Source organism: Echinops telfairi, unplaced genomic scaffold, assembly GCF_000313985.2.
Source record: "Echinops telfairi isolate 266 unplaced genomic scaffold, ASM31398v2 ScPeMD7_2565;HRSCAF=3150, whole genome shotgun sequence".
NCBI lineage: Eukaryota > Metazoa > Chordata > Mammalia > Afrosoricida > Tenrecidae > Echinops > Echinops telfairi.
The window spans coordinates 11,086,571-11,105,297 of record NW_022106463.1 but is presented as its reverse complement, the minus strand read 5'-3'; the positions used below and the strand labels follow the sequence as shown (position 1 = coordinate 11,105,297).

The 18,727-nt window shown below is 40.3% G+C and overlaps 1 protein-coding gene across 1 annotated transcript in view; it reads right to left on the bottom strand.

The window, feature by feature from the left end:
- NBEA (neurobeachin) overlaps window positions 1-18,727 on the bottom strand; it is a 465,975-nt gene that overhangs the window by 417,475 nt on the left and 29,773 nt on the right. Inside the window, exons 3-6 of the mRNA XM_045294000.1 lie at window positions 16,547-16,647; window positions 16,212-16,307; window positions 9,915-10,036; window positions 8,399-8,525 (exon numbers count right to left, since the gene is read on the bottom strand). Of these exons, the coding sequence (XP_045149935.1) occupies window positions 8,399-8,525; window positions 9,915-10,036; window positions 16,212-16,307; window positions 16,547-16,647 (446 nt within the window). The remainder of the gene's footprint in view (window positions 1-8,398; window positions 8,526-9,914; window positions 10,037-16,211; window positions 16,308-16,546; window positions 16,648-18,727) is intronic.

Here is an 18,727-nt window from a genome sequence, read left to right as displayed (position 1 = left end):
AGACCCAAAGCCCATCTGTAGGCAATTGGACATCCCCTTACAGAAGGACCGTGGGGAGGAGATGAGTCAGTCAGGGTGCAGGATAGAACCGATGAAACATACAACTTTCCTCTAGTTCTTTAATGCTCCCCCCACCCCCGACCCACTATCACGATTCCAATTCTACCTTACAAATTGGGCTAGACCAGAGGATGTGCACTGGTACAGGTAAGAGCTGGAAACACAGCAAATCCAGGACAGATAAACCCCTCAGGGTCAATAATGAGAGTGGCGATACCAGGAGGGTTGGGGGAAGGTAGGGGTAGAAAGGGAGAACCAATCACAAGGCTCTACACATAACCCCCTCCCTGGGGGCAGACAACAGAAAAGTGGGTGAAGGGAGACAATAGTCAGTGTAAGACTTGAAATAATAATAATATATATTAATTATCAAGGATTCATGAGGGAAGGAGGAGGAAGGGGGATGGGGTAAGAAAGAGGAGCTGATACCTAGGGCTCAAGTAGAAAGAAAATGTTTTGAAAATGATGATAGCAACAAATGTACAAATTTTCTTGATACAATGAATGGATGTATGGACTGTGATGAGACGTACAAGCCCCCAATAAAATGATTTTTTTTTAAAGACTGGAGTAGAGAATTCAAATTCTGAAAAAGCAAACACTTCCTGCCCAAAACAGTTTTAAGAGAAAGAATCCTATATGATCTAAACTTATCAACATATGTAGCACAGAAAAGCACCCATTCAACACATATTACTTGAGATGGAACGGTTATGGCCCAGGTGAGTCAGTGCACTCAGCAGGGAGAATTTCACATTCACCCGGAGTTGAACTAGTGCCCCAGTTTGCTAGCTCCCTGATTTCTGGCCACCAATTTGATGTCCCTGGGTGACTATTTCCACCTCTAAAAAGGGGGCAGTGAGAACGTCTACTTTATGGATCACGTATGAATATTGTGGATTAATAGGGATGCATAATAACAAGGAAAGACAACTCTATAGACACATTTGGCACACACATATATAAGACATTACAAACTAAACTTTTTATACTGCTGCCTTCCATGTATTTCCTCATAAGATCTTTTCCTGCTCAAATTGTGGTTATTTCATCTTCAAAGTCATTTATTCACTCCACACACCGGCTTCTAAAAGCATATGGTAATGCCAAGCAACGACTCCCTCGGAGAAACAAACCCACAACCTATTACAAAGCCTGGGGATTCCTGAAGCACAGGTGTGGAAGCAGAACAAAGTCATGGCCATCTGAAGGTCTGCAGAGAAGAAGACAGTGCTGATGGGGCTCTAGGGCACTCAAGGTTAGGCTGGCGAGTGAACGGGGGTAACTGAGTAAGGACTGGGGGAGTCAGGTCCTGGTACCAATTAACAAAGCACAAGAGTGTGGGTTTAGGAAAAGAAATGGGCAAGAGACATACTGAAAAAGGAACCTGTAAGAGACAACCCTGGGGGAAGTTGGCCTTTAAAATTTGGGGGGTTAATAATTATTCAAATAATTTTTAACCACAAAGAAAAATGATCATCGTTGTAGTTTAGAAGCTAAGGGGGTGCAGTGAGTTAGGCATTGGGCTATGGTTCAAACCCATCAGACACTCTTCGACCCATAAAGACTTACAGTCTTGGAAACCCCATGGGGTAGTTCTACTCTGTCCTATATATATAGTCACGATGAGTCAGACACCGACCAATAGCAAAATGGGTTACGTGTTGGGATGCTAAAAGCAAGTGCAAGCACTGATTTAGAAAAGGCGGTTTCCTTTTATTCAACAAAGGTTTTGAAGCCTCTCTCAATTTTCAGAAGCTTAGCATTTTTTTCTTCCCTGGGCACTATGTGGGGGTGAAGGTGCGGGAAGGAGGGTGTTGGGGTGGGCGCACTTCAAAACATTCTGAGGAAAATGGAATTAAAAGGTAATGGGTGTTTTCATGACCTTTTGGAAACTCCTTAGATATACTCTACAAATGAGAGACCTTAAGTGGGTTTTTCAGTGATTCAATATAACTGATTTTTAACTTGATTTTTTTCCCTCACTTGCTATTTCTGAACTAAGGGAAATGAACACAAATTGGACACCGCTCCTATGGTTAGGTGCTGTCTGATTGAGCCCAACTCACACTGGCCCCAGTCCAAAAGAAGGAAACACTTCCCCTCCTGCACCATCCTCACAGTCTGGGCCCATGGTTGTAATCAGGATGCCAAGCCCTCTCCTTGAGGGTCTTCCTCATCTTCACCGAGCAAGGAGACGTCCTTCTCCAGGGATATTCACAAAAGGTCCACAGTGTTTGACACAAAGTCTTGCCACCCTCACTTTTAAGAAGCCTCCTAGTTATGCTTCTTCCAGGGCAGATTTATTTGTTCTCCTAGCATAGTAGTTTTAATATTCTTCACCAACACCACATTTCACACGCATCCTTTCTCCTTCAGTCTTCTTTATACAATATCCAACTTACGTAGGAGATTGCAGTACCATGGCTGCGTCAAACACACCTTAGTCTTCAAGGTGACATCAAATCTTGACACTATGCATGTCAAAACATATTTATAAAGGCAGGGTAGCAACAGAAACCAGAAAAAATATCTATAGTAAAAAATTATAAGTTAAATATTACAATATGAGGATAGAGAATGCAAATAAAGACGAGAAAGCATGATATGATATTTATAAAATTACCAAGAGCAACTAACATGGATTCTTCATTGACTGTCATGTAATTTATGCTAATGATTTACATTCACTTCCACAATGTCAGACAACTAGTAAGTGTTGTAAGTGGGCAGCAAAGTTTTAAAATGAAGATTTCTATTCAAAGAAAGTAAATTTCTTATTGTAAAGGCCAGTAGCAACTTAACACATATCTAGAATTTTTATATTTTAAAAGATGACTGAAGAGAATGAATGTATTCTGAGTAACAAAAAAGTGCCATCAAACACAGGATGTTTGCCCTTCTGGCACCCTGGGCAGCACCAGGGCGGCTAGTAATCAGGTGGTAAAAATGAAGTAAAGAAAAAGAAAGTGGTTGATCCAGCTCCTAAGAAAGATTGGTATAATGTGAATGTGCCAGTTATGTTCAATACAAGAAATACTGAGAATCTTCCCAGTTACTAGGGCCTTGTTTCTGAAGTGAGTGTTGCTGGTCTGAGAATGATAAAGTTGCATTTGGAAGAGTCCAGCTAATTAGTGAGAAAGTGCAGGGCAAACACAGCCTGTTCAACTTCCGTGGCATGTATCATACCAATGACAAAGTGTCAAAGAATGGCAGGCCATGACTGAAACTTCAGGATGATGTCAAGCCTACCAATGGCTGTATGCTTCTTCTGCTCTGTGTTGGTTTCACTACAAAACCTAATGATCAGACTTAGGATACTGCTTTTGCTCCGTGACAACAGGTCCACTAAATCTAGAAGAAATGATAGAACCTATGACCCAAGAGGTGCCAATGATTAAATTGATTCCAGACAGCAACAGGGAAGACTGAGAAAGGACTTGCCTATCTATTTATCTAAAAAATGCTGAAGAAGGCCAAGCTGGAAACGGGAAAACTCACAGAGCTTCCTGGTGAGGGTGGTGGTTCTGGGAAAGCTACTGGGGAAGAGACAGGGCTAACATGGGATGAGCCACCCATTCAAGAATGTGTTTCTGATCCAGACTTCGGAAGAGGAGATATGAAAGGTCTTGTTTGTGAAGAAGTGGTAAAACTTTAGGATTTTCAAGGCCTGTTAGAATCTTTGGCTTTTGAGAACCCACCTCCCTCCTGGCCATGTTCCCCTCAGTCCCTTAGCCTCACTCATACATAGTGAACAGTAACAAATGGAGATGGATGTTTCAAAAGCTAATAGTATAAACGCAGAAAGGAATAAGAACATGTGTTAAATTGCTTCTTCATGGTTAATGATAATTTCATTTGGTTTGGAACATCTATCTTTTCTTATTTTTACTCTTTAAATCTCTCCTAAACTTGTCTGATGAGAATTATTACCAAGATCATTTGTTTAAGATATATATTCCTAACATGAACACTGTGATTCTAAGCAACTGTAATTGTAACCAGTTCCCATTAAGATTCAAGTTCTGCGTGGGATCCATCTCCACCCTGATGGATCAGAATGCCTGGAGGAGAGCAACAGCATTTACATAAAAGTCTGAGAGGCAAATATACCACCAAAAATTAAAGAATGGAAATTAGCCCTCATGAATTCAGATGCAAAAGTGCTCAACAAATTTCTAGACAACAGAACTCGACAGCATATCAAACTAATAATATAACACAATTAGGTAGGACTCATACCAGGGATGCAAGAACAGTTTAAGACTATAAAATCAGTCAATATAATTCACCACATTAAAAAAAAAACAAAGGAGAAGAATCTCATGATCATTTCAAGCCATGTAGAAATGGCATTGATAAAATGTACATTCTTTTTGGATAAAAAAGAACTTTCACCAAAACAAGAATAGAAGGAAAGCTCCTCACCATTTTAAAGACAGATACACAAAGCCAATAGCCAGCTTGATTCTCAGTGGGGAGATATTGAACAAACTACTTTTCGCAACAGGAACATGGCAAGGGTGTCCACGGTCACCACTCACAGTCGACACTGAAAAGAACCCCCACTCCAGTCAGTGAAACAAGAAGGGAAACAGCACATGGAAATACACAAGAGACAAGAAAAATGTCTGCAGCTGGCAGGACCCTGTACATAGAAAGCCCAGGTATGCCTCACGAAATGACTGGAACTAATACAGAGCTTAAGAGTAAAGTGACAGGGTTCAAAATCTGCATATAAAACTTGACTGGATTTCTCTACAAAAAGAACACCCAAAAGAAAAGAAAGAAAACAATACCATTCACAATAGCAGCCTGCCCCTCTCCCCAAAGGATAAAATACCTGGGAGTAAATCTAACCAGAGGCATTAAAGAAAAGTATAAACACTACAACAAAAAACAGAGACCTTCATAAATGAAAAAGCATACCGCACTATCGGATTGGAAGAGTTAACACTGTGAAGATGCAAATATTACCCAAATCCATAGATACAACGTAATCCCAATCCAAATTCCAACAACACTCTTTAATAAAATGGAAAAAACTCATTTCCAACTGAGTATTGAAAGAAAAGAGGCCCTGGACAGCTACAGCAATCTTGAAGATGAAGAACAGAGTAGAGGTCTCACACTTCCCAATCTCCAAGTTTACTATACAGCCACAGTAGTAAGAACACCGTGATACCAGTACAGCAGCAGGCACAAAGATGAATGGAATAGAAATGAGAAGCCAGAAGTAAGCCCATCAAGCTATGGAAAGCTGATCTTGGATCAATGGTTAAAGTCCATTCCGTTGAGGAAAGATGGGCTCTATAACAAATGGTGCTGGCAAAAAATGGATATCTACTTGAAGGAAAAGGAAACAAGATCCATACCTCACTGATTAAAAAATTAAAAACAGAGAACAGCAATTGTTGGCAAGCTTGTAAGAAGATTAGAACTCAAATACACTGCTGGTGTGGTTGAAAAACATGATACAATCTCTAAAGAAAACAGTGTGGTACACCCTAAAGAATCTAGAAATAGATATACCACATGATCCAGTCATCCCACTATTAGTTATATATCTTAGAGAAGCAAGAACAGTGACACAAATAGACAAATGCACAACCATGCCCATGGAAGCATTACTCAAAAAAGCAAACAGATGGAAACAACTTGAGATTATTAAGTGTGTAAACAAAAAACAGCACATACATGTAATAAAACACTACATAATGATAAAAGAAAAATGATGAGTTTATGAGACATCTCAGCGTGATCACTGAGGGGATTATTCTGTATGGGAAAAAATCCAATCACAAAGGGGAAATATCGTATGATACCACTTTTATGAAAAGTCCAGACTAGGTTTACACACAGAAAGCAACACTCTTTGATGGTTAACAGAGATGGAACAGGGAGGGAGAGGAAATCACTTAATCAACTGAGCCATCAGGGATCCTTTCTAAATTGCAGGCCCCTATGGATTCTGGTGGCGAGAAAGGCAATTCACAGTACAGAATAAGTCAGCTCATGATCCAGGTAAATGAAGACACAGACAACTATGATAAAATGTTATAATAACATAGGAGCCCTGGTAGTGTAGCAGATCACTAGTTGGGTCAGCAGTTCAAATCCACCAGCCTCTCCACAGGAGTAAAAAAATCTTTTCTGTTCTTGAAAAATTTATAACCTTGAAAACTCAAAGATGTAGTTCGACTCTGTCCTATATGCTCATTATAAGTCAGGATCAACTCAGAGGTCAAGGGTACAACATATACATGTGAGCTTCAAATGTTTGTGAAAAAAACTTTGAAGGCCCTTCACAATTTTTCAACAACAGCAATAACAATCATAATTTTGTGAGTATTTACATAGGTAGGTAAGTAATCTATGTAGGTATGGGAGGGTGTGTGAAGCATAAGAAAATGCATACACAGGTACAGTTGTGGGCATTTGTATATATATTTTCGTATGTGTTGTATATGTGTACACACATGAATACATGTGTGTATGTACATAAATAGAGCACTTATGGGCATAGTTACGAAAACTTCTTAGATATACATAGCCATATGGCTTATGCGACTCAGTTACAAAGCCTGAAAATGGAGGACCATAATAATCTTAGGAGACATGTAGGTTAATGGGCATAATAAGTACATAAAATTAATGTTGTATATGCTGATTTGGTGATTAGTGTCTGGGATCTTAAACACCTGAGTGGTCATCTAATATACACCTATTTGTCTCTTCTCATCTGAAGCAATGAAGAATGAGGACAAACTAAGTCTCACAGAAGTAATTATTATTCCATAAACCACAGCCTTTCTAACCAGAGACCAGAAATTCTAGATGATCCCAAGCTACCACTACTGGCCATTCTGACCAGGACACAATAGAAGGTACCAGAGAGAATGGGAGGGAAAACATAAAACAAAACTCATATTTATAAGAGACCAGACTTTCTGGTCTAAAACAGGCTGGAGGATCCCCTGAGACTATAGCCCTAAAACACCCTTTTAAACAGGAACAGAAGCCATTCCTACTAGTCAGCCAAATACTAGGTGGGCTGATAAAATGAACAGGAACTCCAGTGAGGAGTGTGGTACCTTAGGTCCATCAACTATAGGAAACCCAATAAGCAGCATTTGCCCAAAGCCAAAGGAGAGAGGTAAAGAGGAGCAGGGAAGCTGTGGGGATGGGTACGGGGAAGGCAGGGTAGGGAAAGGGTACTGACAAATTGTGAGGATCGATATCATGACACAATTAGTGTATAAATTGTTGAATAGGAAGTGGATTTGCTGTGCAAATTTTCACCTAGAGTACAATAAAATGTCAGGATTTGTATCAAAAATAAGGATCTCCATTGTAACATAGAAATTTATGTAGAATCATTCCTTTGAAAACTATTTTCCAAAAATATATTTTTAAAACTATTGTTAATTTGAAATACTACTACACAAGGTGACTTCCAAGGGAGCCTGGGAATGGCATTAACAGATGCTGTAGTCCTACAGGGTCACTATGAGTCAACATGGGTTCGATGGCAGCAAGTCTGGTTTGGGGTTTGCTAACTGTGCCATGAAATTTTTGAAACCCCTTTGCACTCCTATCCCTTGACGAGACAACACAGATTTTTCATTACAATCACATGAAATACAAAAAAATGTATTTGAAAATATCACCTAAACGAATACTTTCTTCAATATGAACAAAGCACAATGAGACCATAAGGCAAAAAGCAAACAAAAAGAGAAGAGCAAGAGAGAGGAAGACATTCCTCCCTGCTATGGAATGAATCGTGTCCCCAACAATTAATGTTTTGCAAACCCCTCACCCTTACACGAGTGCATGGGGCTGCATGTGGGACGAGCATTTTCTTTATGCTAAGAGGACCATATCAGTGCAGGGTGCATCTTAAAGCAATCAGAAGGATGCACCAAACCAAACGCAAAACGAAGCCCACTGCCAGAGAGTTCAGACTCATAGCAACCCTCCGCAGCATTTCTGAGATTGTAAATCTCTGCAAAAACACCCACCCTCTTCTTTCTCCCAAGCTGGTGGGTTTAAACCACTGTTGCTGCAGTTTATCAAGCCGCCCTTTAACCCGGGGTGCCGTGGCAAGTCATGTGACAGCACATGAAGAGCGCCGGGAAAACCACAGCTGGAAAGAGACAGGGCCTGCCCCCAAAGCCAACGAAGAGAGCACCTTCCCTTGAATTCAGACTTCTTGCCTCCTGAGCTGTTAGGAAAAATTAGACTCCTGTTTATAAGAGACACACTTCTGTGGTTTTTCTGTAATAACGGCATTAAGAAATGACAGCACCATTCCCAAAGACTTCAATTTACTTACCTTGCGTGGCTGAAAATCATACTTCACACAGTGCTGAAAGCCTTTTCCTTTGGATTTGAGGGATGTAACTATTAAACAGTTACCGACGAAATGAGCAGAGTAACCAACCCCTTTGCTCGTGCGAAAACTGAAAGGAAAACAAAAACAGATAGTCTCCACCAGCCAATAACCACCATCAGACAGGAGAAATCGCCTGCTCAGTAGAAGAGGTCTATTACACATACCAGATGTAGACTGCGACCTGAAAAACTTCCATGAACTGAAAGAAAATAAACATACAGCAGGGATCTAGAAGACGCTAGAGCCCTTTTAAATCTTCATCTTGAAAAGGTCAGGAGAGCATGTGTACAGATTGATGGCCATCAAATGCCTGGCAAGCAGATGTCCTCTACCTTGAAGCAATTAGCAAATGCAGACAACTCCCTGCCACACAGCTCCTGTTACCAAAAGCAACATGCTCTCATATTCTACTAAAGTGAAAATGAAAAAAATAACCAACAGACAAGGTTGGAAAATACTCTAGCTGATCCAGCAAAAGTGTGAACTTCTGGTGATCAGGGAGACAATGAAACTGACCGTTATTATCCACAGACAAGCGTTCATCGTTAAGTTGACCGGCAAACATAGCAGTTCACTATTTTTTTCTGTTGGCACTCCCCATTCTGAGCCAGTCATTCTTCTAAGAGCTTTTGATACAGTCTTTGATTAAAACATACAAGATAGGTACTATGACTCTCCTAACACATGAGAGGTGGGCGAGAGTGCTGGCTGTGGTCACTAACAGCTCTGTTCATGATCAGTTCTGGGCACACCAATTACCAAGTTCTCTTCATTACAGATCTAACCACTCCACTACTTGTCCACCAAATAGTTAGCCTTATCTGATTATCATTTCTTTCCTGGTGTTATTATTTTTAAAAGTGTATCTCAGTTGGCCACAGGATGAACCAAGCACAGAGGCAAAGCCTGCTCCTTGCCTTCACTCAGAACCCACGACAAGCTCGACTAAAGTTTGAAGAAGCACGGTGTGCTATCTGGACTGCTGGATGGTAACTGGATAAAGAGTGATGTGGGCTCTTAAACGCAATCCCCAAACTCACTGCCATGGATTGAGTTGATTCCAACTCACAGCAGCCCTGTGGGACAGAGTAGAACTGTCCCAATGGGTTTCCAAGGCTGTAAATCTTATGGGAGCAGAAAGCCTCATCTTTCACCCGTGGAGAGGCTGGTAGATTTGAACTGCTGACCTTGCAGGCAACAGCCCAACTTGTAACCCATTATGCCACCAGGATTAATAGAAAATGTTATTTAACTGTATCTTTGTAATTATATGAGGGGCCTTCAAAGAGTTCATGAAAAAAATCCCATTATCTTTTCATTTCAGTTTTCCCACAAACATTTTGAAGGCCCCGTGTGCACATATACCTCTATGTACACACACAGGTATCTTCTCTTTAATAATTCCCTTGATAATACACTTTATCTTTGCAAAGCTGAAGTAATTAAAAACACTTACCAATATAGATAAGGCTTATCCTTATCAACATTGATATTATTTAATGGATCCATACGAAACCAAGTGTTTAGGGTGAAGCCATTCTGATAAGGCCACTTTGCAATAGGAGGCAATGCGATTGCCTGCAAAGAAATAAAAACAGACACAAAGGTATCAGTTAAAGCTAATTGATCATAACTAAGGTCAGATGTGGTTTATCCATGTTGAGAAAGTCACATTATAAATATCAGAAAATCTTAATCCAATAATGGAGCTTCAAAAAGTCCATGGAAAGAGCCCATTATACTTCAATTCCATATTTCCACTGAATTCTTGAATCCTCCTTCATATGAAAAACAGAAAATGTGGTCTCATTAGAATAAAACTGAGTATTATTCATTGACACAGAAGCACTATACTTCTGAGGTTCAGTGACTTAAGCTTTATTAGAAGGTTTGACACTGCTTTCTGGACTAAAAGAATTTCCCCTGAAGTTTCACCAACATAAAATCCCTTTCTCAAATCTAAATATGCTCAGTATTGTCCGGGGTCTATAGTTTATGGTAGGTTTTCACTAATACCTGGGACTTCAAAGAGTTGGTGAAAAACTAGAATTAAAAGACAGTGCAGTTTTTCCATAAACTTTTGGACCAATTCCATTTGGTTAAATGAGAATGGTCGCTTAAAAGCGGAAAACAACTATGCTAGAAACTGTTAACAAAATCAACAGTGAAAAAAAATAAAAGTCCTGAGAGACTAAGCTCATCATGTTCACAATACTGAAACAGAAGTGAAAAGGATGCTATTAATCAGAAACTTAAATCTTGAAATATTTAATTAAAAATTACTCAGAAACATTTGATGGGGGGAAAATGGCTCAGCACCATCATCAGGTTCTGACAAATCCAGCTATCCTAAGGGCCAGGTGTAAGAGTGGTTGACTGCTGGATATCAAGAAACACCAGAGTGAATATGGAGAGACCCAAGATAGCTGTACCTAAATGGCCATTATCCATTTTGATTTTATAAGTGAGCAATTTCCCATACAAGCCTTCCTTTTACTGATAATGGTCTTTCTCAAATCTAACAAGTACCTTTCATGTTTTAAAAATCCTTACCCTACAGAATAAAATTCCAATTTCTTGAAGTTATACAAGATTCTTCCAACTTGCTCTGGGCTCCAGCAAGCTTTCCAATTCTGCATTCTGACACAAGGCCCAAGGGCTGATAAAGGCAACAGCTGCTCTACTGCATGTGTTGTTCATGTGCTCGGCCCCAGTTCATTTTCGTGTACTGACACTTATATGTCCATGCAAAACACTGTGCTTCACCAAGCTCCCAACACAGGGGACCAGGTTAGTGATGTGCCTCTTCTTAAACTTCACGCAATCTTAAGTGACCCTGTTCACTGTTTTCCCCCAGCATCCCAGAAACAGAACCTACAAAAGCACGTAGGCCTCTTATTATAATGAGTTGTTTTTGCATCTGTCTGCCCGTTAAGAGAAAGAGCCCTGGTAGTGCAGCAGTTTGTTCAGCTAACTGAAAGGTCAGTGGTTTGAACCCATCATTCATTCTGCAAGAGAAAATCCATACAGATTAAAACCAAACGCAGTGCCATCGATTCCATTCTGACTCACTGGGACGCTGCATAGGGCTTCTGAAGATGTACATCTATACAAGAGCAAACAGACCCATCATTCTTCTGCAGAATGGCTGGAAGGTCTGAACCACCAACCTTGAGATTAGCAGTCCTGAAAGCAACATCAGAGTCCCTTGGAAGCCCCAGAGCAAGTCTACTCCCTCTAACAGGACCACTGTGAGTTGGGGGGGGCTCCATGGCAGCTGGTTATCACCCCAGGAGGTACGGGTGTGCCTGCAAGACTATGACCCCCGGGCTCCTAAGGGAAGTGGCAAGCAACAGTAGGGAGTGCTGACATAGGAACTGACTCCGTGTTTTTAAAATCCTTCAGTTGGACAACAGAGAGGAAAAATTGGTGTGACTGTGTTAAGAAAAAGTACTGATTTACTAACGATAGAGATGGTATGTTGCCTACAAAAAAGCCCAGTAAGACTTCATTGGCGAAAGTGACCAAACATTCAGAGAAGAGCTGACACCAATTCTGATCATGCTATTCCAAGTATACAAAGGGGTGGGGTACTCCCCAACTCATTCTATGAAGCAAGCACAATTTGGACATCAAAAAAGGCAAAGATACCACTAAAAAAGAAAAGTATAAGCCAATATCCTTCATGAGCACAGAAGCAAAATTTCTCAGTAAAATCCTAACCAATAGAATCGAGCAACATGTTTTTAAAAGAATGCATCTTGATCAAGCAAGACTTACACAAGACTTACAGGCATGCAAGGATAGTTCAACATAATCTGCCACATGAAAAAAATGAAGGGGGGAGCACATTATCATATCAATTGTTGCAGAAAATCTATCAACTCCAGTGCTCCTTCCTGATAAAAGCACTCAATAAAAGAGGTGCAAGGGAAATTCCTCAACATAACTAAAGGCACATATACAAAATGAACAGCCAACATTATTCTCAACATAGAGACCTACAACAACATTCCCCTTGTGAGCAAGAACCAGCATTATATAAGAAGTGCTAGCCACACAACTTAACACTAAGACAAAAGGGGAACTAAAAGGCAACCGACTTGATTGAAAAAATAGTAAAACTACCCCTGTTTGCAATTTATACTACCCTAATTTTAAAAATGCCACGGACTCCACAATAAAACTACTGTGACAAGTAGAAGGGTTCAGCAGAGTGAGAGTACAAGAGCAACATACAACGATCAGCTGGATTCCTCTACAGTGGCAAAGGGAAATTTTAAAAGGAAGTCAGGAATATAGTTCTAATTTATAATAGTTACCTAAAAGATGAAAAACTTAGGAACAAATCTAACCAAAGATACACCAGGCAGACCTATAAAAAGAAAACCACAAAACACTATTGCAAGAAACCAAGAAACCCAAAGAACATGCCTTGCTAATGGACAGGAAGACTGATCTCCAGATATAATGCAGACCTGACCCACAGGCTATCATCACTCTTTGTAAAGAGATGGAAAAACAATTTGCCAACTTTATACAAAAAGAAAAGAGATCCCAGATAAAGAAGCACTGTTAAAGAAGAACAAAGCTGAAGGCTGCTCACACCCCAATCTCAAAACCTAGTGCACAGCCATGCTAGTCAAAACAGCCTAGTGCTGGTACAACATCAGACACTGACCAATGGAACAGAACTGAAAACCCAGAAGTCCATCTACCTGTGACAGATGACCTTCAACTGAGAGTTAAAATCCATTAAACAAGAAAGAGGGGGTTTCTTTAACAAACAGTGCTGACAAAATGGATATCCATACACAGAAAAAATGAAACAGAATTCATATTTTTTACCATATACAAAACCATCTCAAGATGGATCAAAGACATAAATGTAAAAGCTAAAACCATAAAGATCACCAAAGAATAAGTAGGGATAAACATAGGGGTCCTAATATAGGATATGAACACATGATCAAACATAACTAAAAATGAGCAACAGAAGACAACTGGCATCTCCTAAATTCAAAACATTTATTTACATGAAAAGATTTCACCAAAAAAGTAAAAGAAGAACCTACAGTCTCGGAGAAAAATCTTGGCATGGATTTATCAAACATGAGATTAATCTTTCAACTATATAGGAAACTTCAACACTGCAACAACAAAAACCCAAACAACCAAATCAAAAACTGGTAAACCCCTCAGGAATAGTAATGGGAGTAGCAATACCACGAGGGTAGGGGGAACAAAGAGGGGAAAGTGGGAGAAACGGGGACCGACGAAAATGATCAACACATACCACCAAGCACCCAGGGGAGCGAACAACAGAAACATGGCTGAGGGAAGACAGAGGACGGTGTAAGACATGAAGATAGTGACAACTTATGATTTGTCAGGGATCCATGAGGGTGGGGGCTGGAAAAAGGAGAAGCTAAAGCAGAGCTCAAGCAGAAAAAAAATGTTTGGAAAATGATGATGGCAACGTATGTACAAATGTGTCTGATACAATTGATGTATGGATTGCTATAAGAGCCCCCAATAAAATGATTTATTAATTTAAAAAAAGAATAGAATAGTTTTTAAAAGTGGGCAGAGAACAAGAATGCATTCATTTAGCCAACAAATATGAAGAAAAACTTGAGATCATTAGCTAGCTATTAGAGAGATGCAAACCAAAACACTGGAACTTCCAGAAAAACAAACAAATCTGCCTTAGAAGAAGTGCATCCAGAATACTCTTTGGAAGTGAGGATGGAGAGACTTCATCTCCATACTTTGGACACGATACCAGAAAAGACCAAACTCTGGGGAAGGACACTGTGTGTGGAAGGATAAAGGGTCCCAGTGAGGACGGGCTCTCAGCAAGACTGACTGACAGACCGACTGCACCAGTAGCTCGAATAGATGATGCGGGGCTGCATCACGTGTGCTCTGCTGTGCACAGGGCCACTAGGAGTCAGACCGACCCCAAGACAACAACAGTATGACTTGAAGATCTTCAGTCCAAGAACTGTTGAAAAAAGTTGTTAGGGCAGAAGGAAGCTGATATGTTGTGAAAAGTTAAACACAAAGATATGATAAGTGCTGAGTGAGAAAATGAAGAGAATCATTTGGCCAATGCAAGAAAGCAATAAAAACAGGGGTGGGGGCATGAAATTTGTAAAAGATGCAAAACTGGTTTTACTTACAGATAAAATCATCCCTGTAAAAAGTTCTCTAATAAAAATGTGCTAGGACCAGTAAATGTAACACCATCTTAGGATGCAAGGTCAATATTAAAAAATCAACTACAATTTCATATACTAGCAACAAATATGATGGAATATTATGAATAGATTAAATGCATTTTATGGAAAGTTTATAAGCTGAAAATTACAAAATGTTGAGAAAAATCAAAGAATCAGCAGGGAGTGATCAATAATGCTAAGGTATCTATTCTCCCCAAATTGTTCAATATATTTAACACAGCACAAGCAAAATCACAAAAGGCTTTCCAGAGAATATAGCAATGGTCAATACAAATAACCTAAAAAAAAAGCCAAAATATCGTTTGTTTCCTAAAAACTAAGAGCAGGGTTCTAAGAACTACTGTGAACCAAAACCAGCTGCTCTCCAGTCAGTTCCAACTTCCTGGGACACACACAGGGTTTCTTTCCAGGAGCCGATAGCTTAACTTTGGGAACCATCCAGTGGGTGGTCAGACTTCTGAACTTACGGTTAGCAACGCAATGCTACCTCAGCAGCAACAATGTGGTACTGGTCTCGTGATGGAAAGAGGCAGAAGAGTGTCTAGAAATAGACCCACAAGCACACAGTGAATTTTCAAGGAAGGTGCCAAGGCAATCCCAAGTGGAAAGGATAGACTCCTCCATCAATGGTGAGAGTAGATGCGAGTGAAATTCTACATTTATATGAACCTTCCTCTAAAACACACACACATATACAAGAACCACAAACATAAAAGGAAGAGCTAAAACAGTAGAACTCATTTAAAAAGAAACGTTTTTAAGGAAAAGAAAGAAAAAAGGACCGTTGTGGTTACATAATTTCATGTCAACTTGAAGATATATAAAAGTGTAGGGGTGGTAGTCAACCTGTCAATCAGGCCACAGCCTGATGGGGCCTCCTTGTGGGCGTGGCTTTCTCATAAGGAGGCCCTGGGAACCTCCCCTTCTCTCTCTGCCTTCACCTTCTTGCTGGCTGACCCTGGTTGCTGCCAGAGCCACCACCTTTGGATCCACACAACTGTGCACCCACCATCCTGTGATATTCCTGCATTTTGCATCAGTGCATGTGGCTGCGTGAAGAGGGACTTATAGACCAGTATTGGACTTATGGACTTGAGTTGGACTGGGCTGGGATTTTTATTTTTATAAATAATTACTTATTGGTATAAAGCTCTTTCTTATATAAGATTTGTCACTCTAGTCTCTGGTCTCTGGATTTGTATCTTTAGTCAATCTGGCCTAAACAGTGACCTTGTTTCCACAAAAGGCCAGACTATGAAAGTACAGTAGAAACCAGAGGCTGCCAGGGCCAGGCTGGGGAAGGAGGACTGGCTGCCCCTGGGAGCTGCCTGTGGGGAGTCGAGGGGAGAAGTGGTCAACTGGTCAGCACTCAGACTGCAGGGTATTCCTGATAAAGATGCATCACTGTCTTTCCACAAGTGGCACACCCTATTCTGTGCAGATGATTCCTTCATGGGCCTGCCATAAAATATTAAAAACAGAAAAATAAGCATGTATTAAAAACTTACCGCAGCACTACACCCAGGGAAATTGAAAAATGTATCGGGGCCGTGTCTTTGTGGCATCTGATTAAGAACTGATAATAACTTTACCGCATGTCTGGGCTGAGGAGACAATACAATAAAGAAAAGTCACTATACAGATTTAGCAGTAGCACCCACTGGAGCATGTTACTCACTGGCCTGTTTTCTCACCAAAGGGAAATTAATTCACAATCATTTCAACAACTCTCTAAGAGGAACATTCTGTCTCCGTGAGTGAGCCCAAGCGAATGGCCCACTGGAGGTAAGCTGCCACCACTGGTATGAACGTGCAGATGGGTTCCCTCTGACCCACGGCTTACCCAGATTCCACTTTCTCCTCGAAGCATGCTGAATAAAAGCTTCAACTCCTTGACCGTGATGCTGTAGCTGGCAAGAACCCCCAACATATCAACTAGAAGATCTTCAAAGGAAAATAAAGTTATTCTGACTCTAGTCATAAGTTGCCACCTGTCAAGGTGATAAACTTGTTGAAAAAGCAAAACTTGTCAGTTGTCATTATTACGTATACTGAACATAGAACCAAACAATGTTCTCATGAGGAACCATCCTACTAAAAAGGTAACAGTTACTAGGTCATCTGATAACCAACAAATTGCATTTGAATTACCCTCCATACTAGACGTACCATTCCAATTATGCTTTCTTATCTCCAAATGCATAAAACAGATTGTATATATTATCAGGGGTATTTCGAGAAAAGGAGACAAATATAGAGAGAGACACAAAGATTGCATGTGTATGCCATTTGGTTCTTTTCGAATTAAAGTGAAGGTTGATCATATTTTCTTCCAGAAGCTTATTCCTTATTGCCAGTGGTTTACACACGTTCACGCCACTCACCCTCCAAAGAAGTCCAGGAAGAAGGCACTAGAAGGAAGCCCTTTTCAATGGCTAAACTGGGTCAAGAACAGTTAGGTACCTGCTGAGTAGTAGAGTCAGAAATCAAACCACGCAGAATGGCTGAGCCCGCACTCTTACTCACTAGCTTGGCATCCATCCCTACTCCTATCTATTATGTTCACAGACTGTTCTGGGCATAGGAGACAACACCAGCTCACAAGGTTATACATAGGATTTTCTTGTCCCTAATCACTTTTTGAAATCTCAAAATTATGACTGGTCCCTCTATCAATCATTCTTTCCAATAAACTGCCCACTGGTTACTCTTCATTTTCTCAGGTTCTAACGGATGTCCCGAGGCTTCCAGATGTGCACAAGCCATGCACATATACAGGTGAGGGGGCTTCAAGAGTTTATGGAAAAACACCACTCCTTTTTAAGGCCATTTTCATACAAACATTTTGAAATCCCCAGCATACACTAAACAGGTTCATCATCCATTAGTAAAAAAGTTAGTTTGAACTAAATTAGAATCATTGATATTACTTAGTATCACAGATTATTAACTGAAATTTGAGACACAGAGAAATATATGTCACATATTACGCACTCAAGAATTTCATGTGACTGTTTTCATTAAAAGTCATTTACCAGTAGTTCTTCCTTAAAGTCAACATTAGTAAGCAGTGTCTATGACAAAATGGTGACAATGGATATGCTATTTTTTAAGAGAGTATTTTAAAAGCATAAAATGTCTCACCAGTTTCCAACAGCAATTGTTTCATACTTGCTACACATTAGTCAGCAAGGGTTCGATTAGAGAGTCAAGTAGCCATGGACTGAGTTAGCATGAGCATGCTTCCCGAGGGCTGGCTGCCCAAATCCATCAAACAACCCCTGAAAGCTTCAGTGTCTTCTATTTGTAAAGCCTTGCCCATCTTTTATGTATGCTACAAACAAGTAACCTATTATCTATCTTAGTATCTAATTTAGGAAAATGTCCTATGGATTGTCCATAAAACACAGCCTAGTGATGGTTTAATATTATCAAAACAAGTTTTCTATGTAAAAAGATACAAAGAAAAACATTATAAAGAAATAGTCATATTATGAAATAGCCAAAATTCCTTGGATGATTCGACTGTATATACGTAACCATGTCTGGTGATGTTATTGACACTACTAAATGAAAAGATCTATTGACTTGAACACAGGAGCCCAGGGTGCCTCTGCTCGGTCCCAGGCTGCCAACTCAAAGACAGACAGTTCCAACCCCTCAGCAGCGGGACAGACGAGCTGCTCCTGGGAAGATGTCAGCCTAGAAACTGTGAGATTGTCATGAGTCATGAGTCACAATCTATTCAGGAACAACCAAAAAGCTTAGCATGCTGCATCACATGCAAAATAGAAACTGGGGATTCTCAAGGTTGGTGGTGCAGTGATTCACGTCACACTCTCAGGGCAAAGCCACACCCAGCTTACAACTTACAAGGCCTTGCTGAGTTCAACTTCCCTGAGTTTGTCTCTTTATAGGTAATGGCAGTAGCTGCCACAGGGATTGGTTGTGGGGACTAAATGAACTACTGGTATCTAGCAGTAGAGGTTCTGGAATAGAAATTAACTCACTGGCAGGGGGGAGG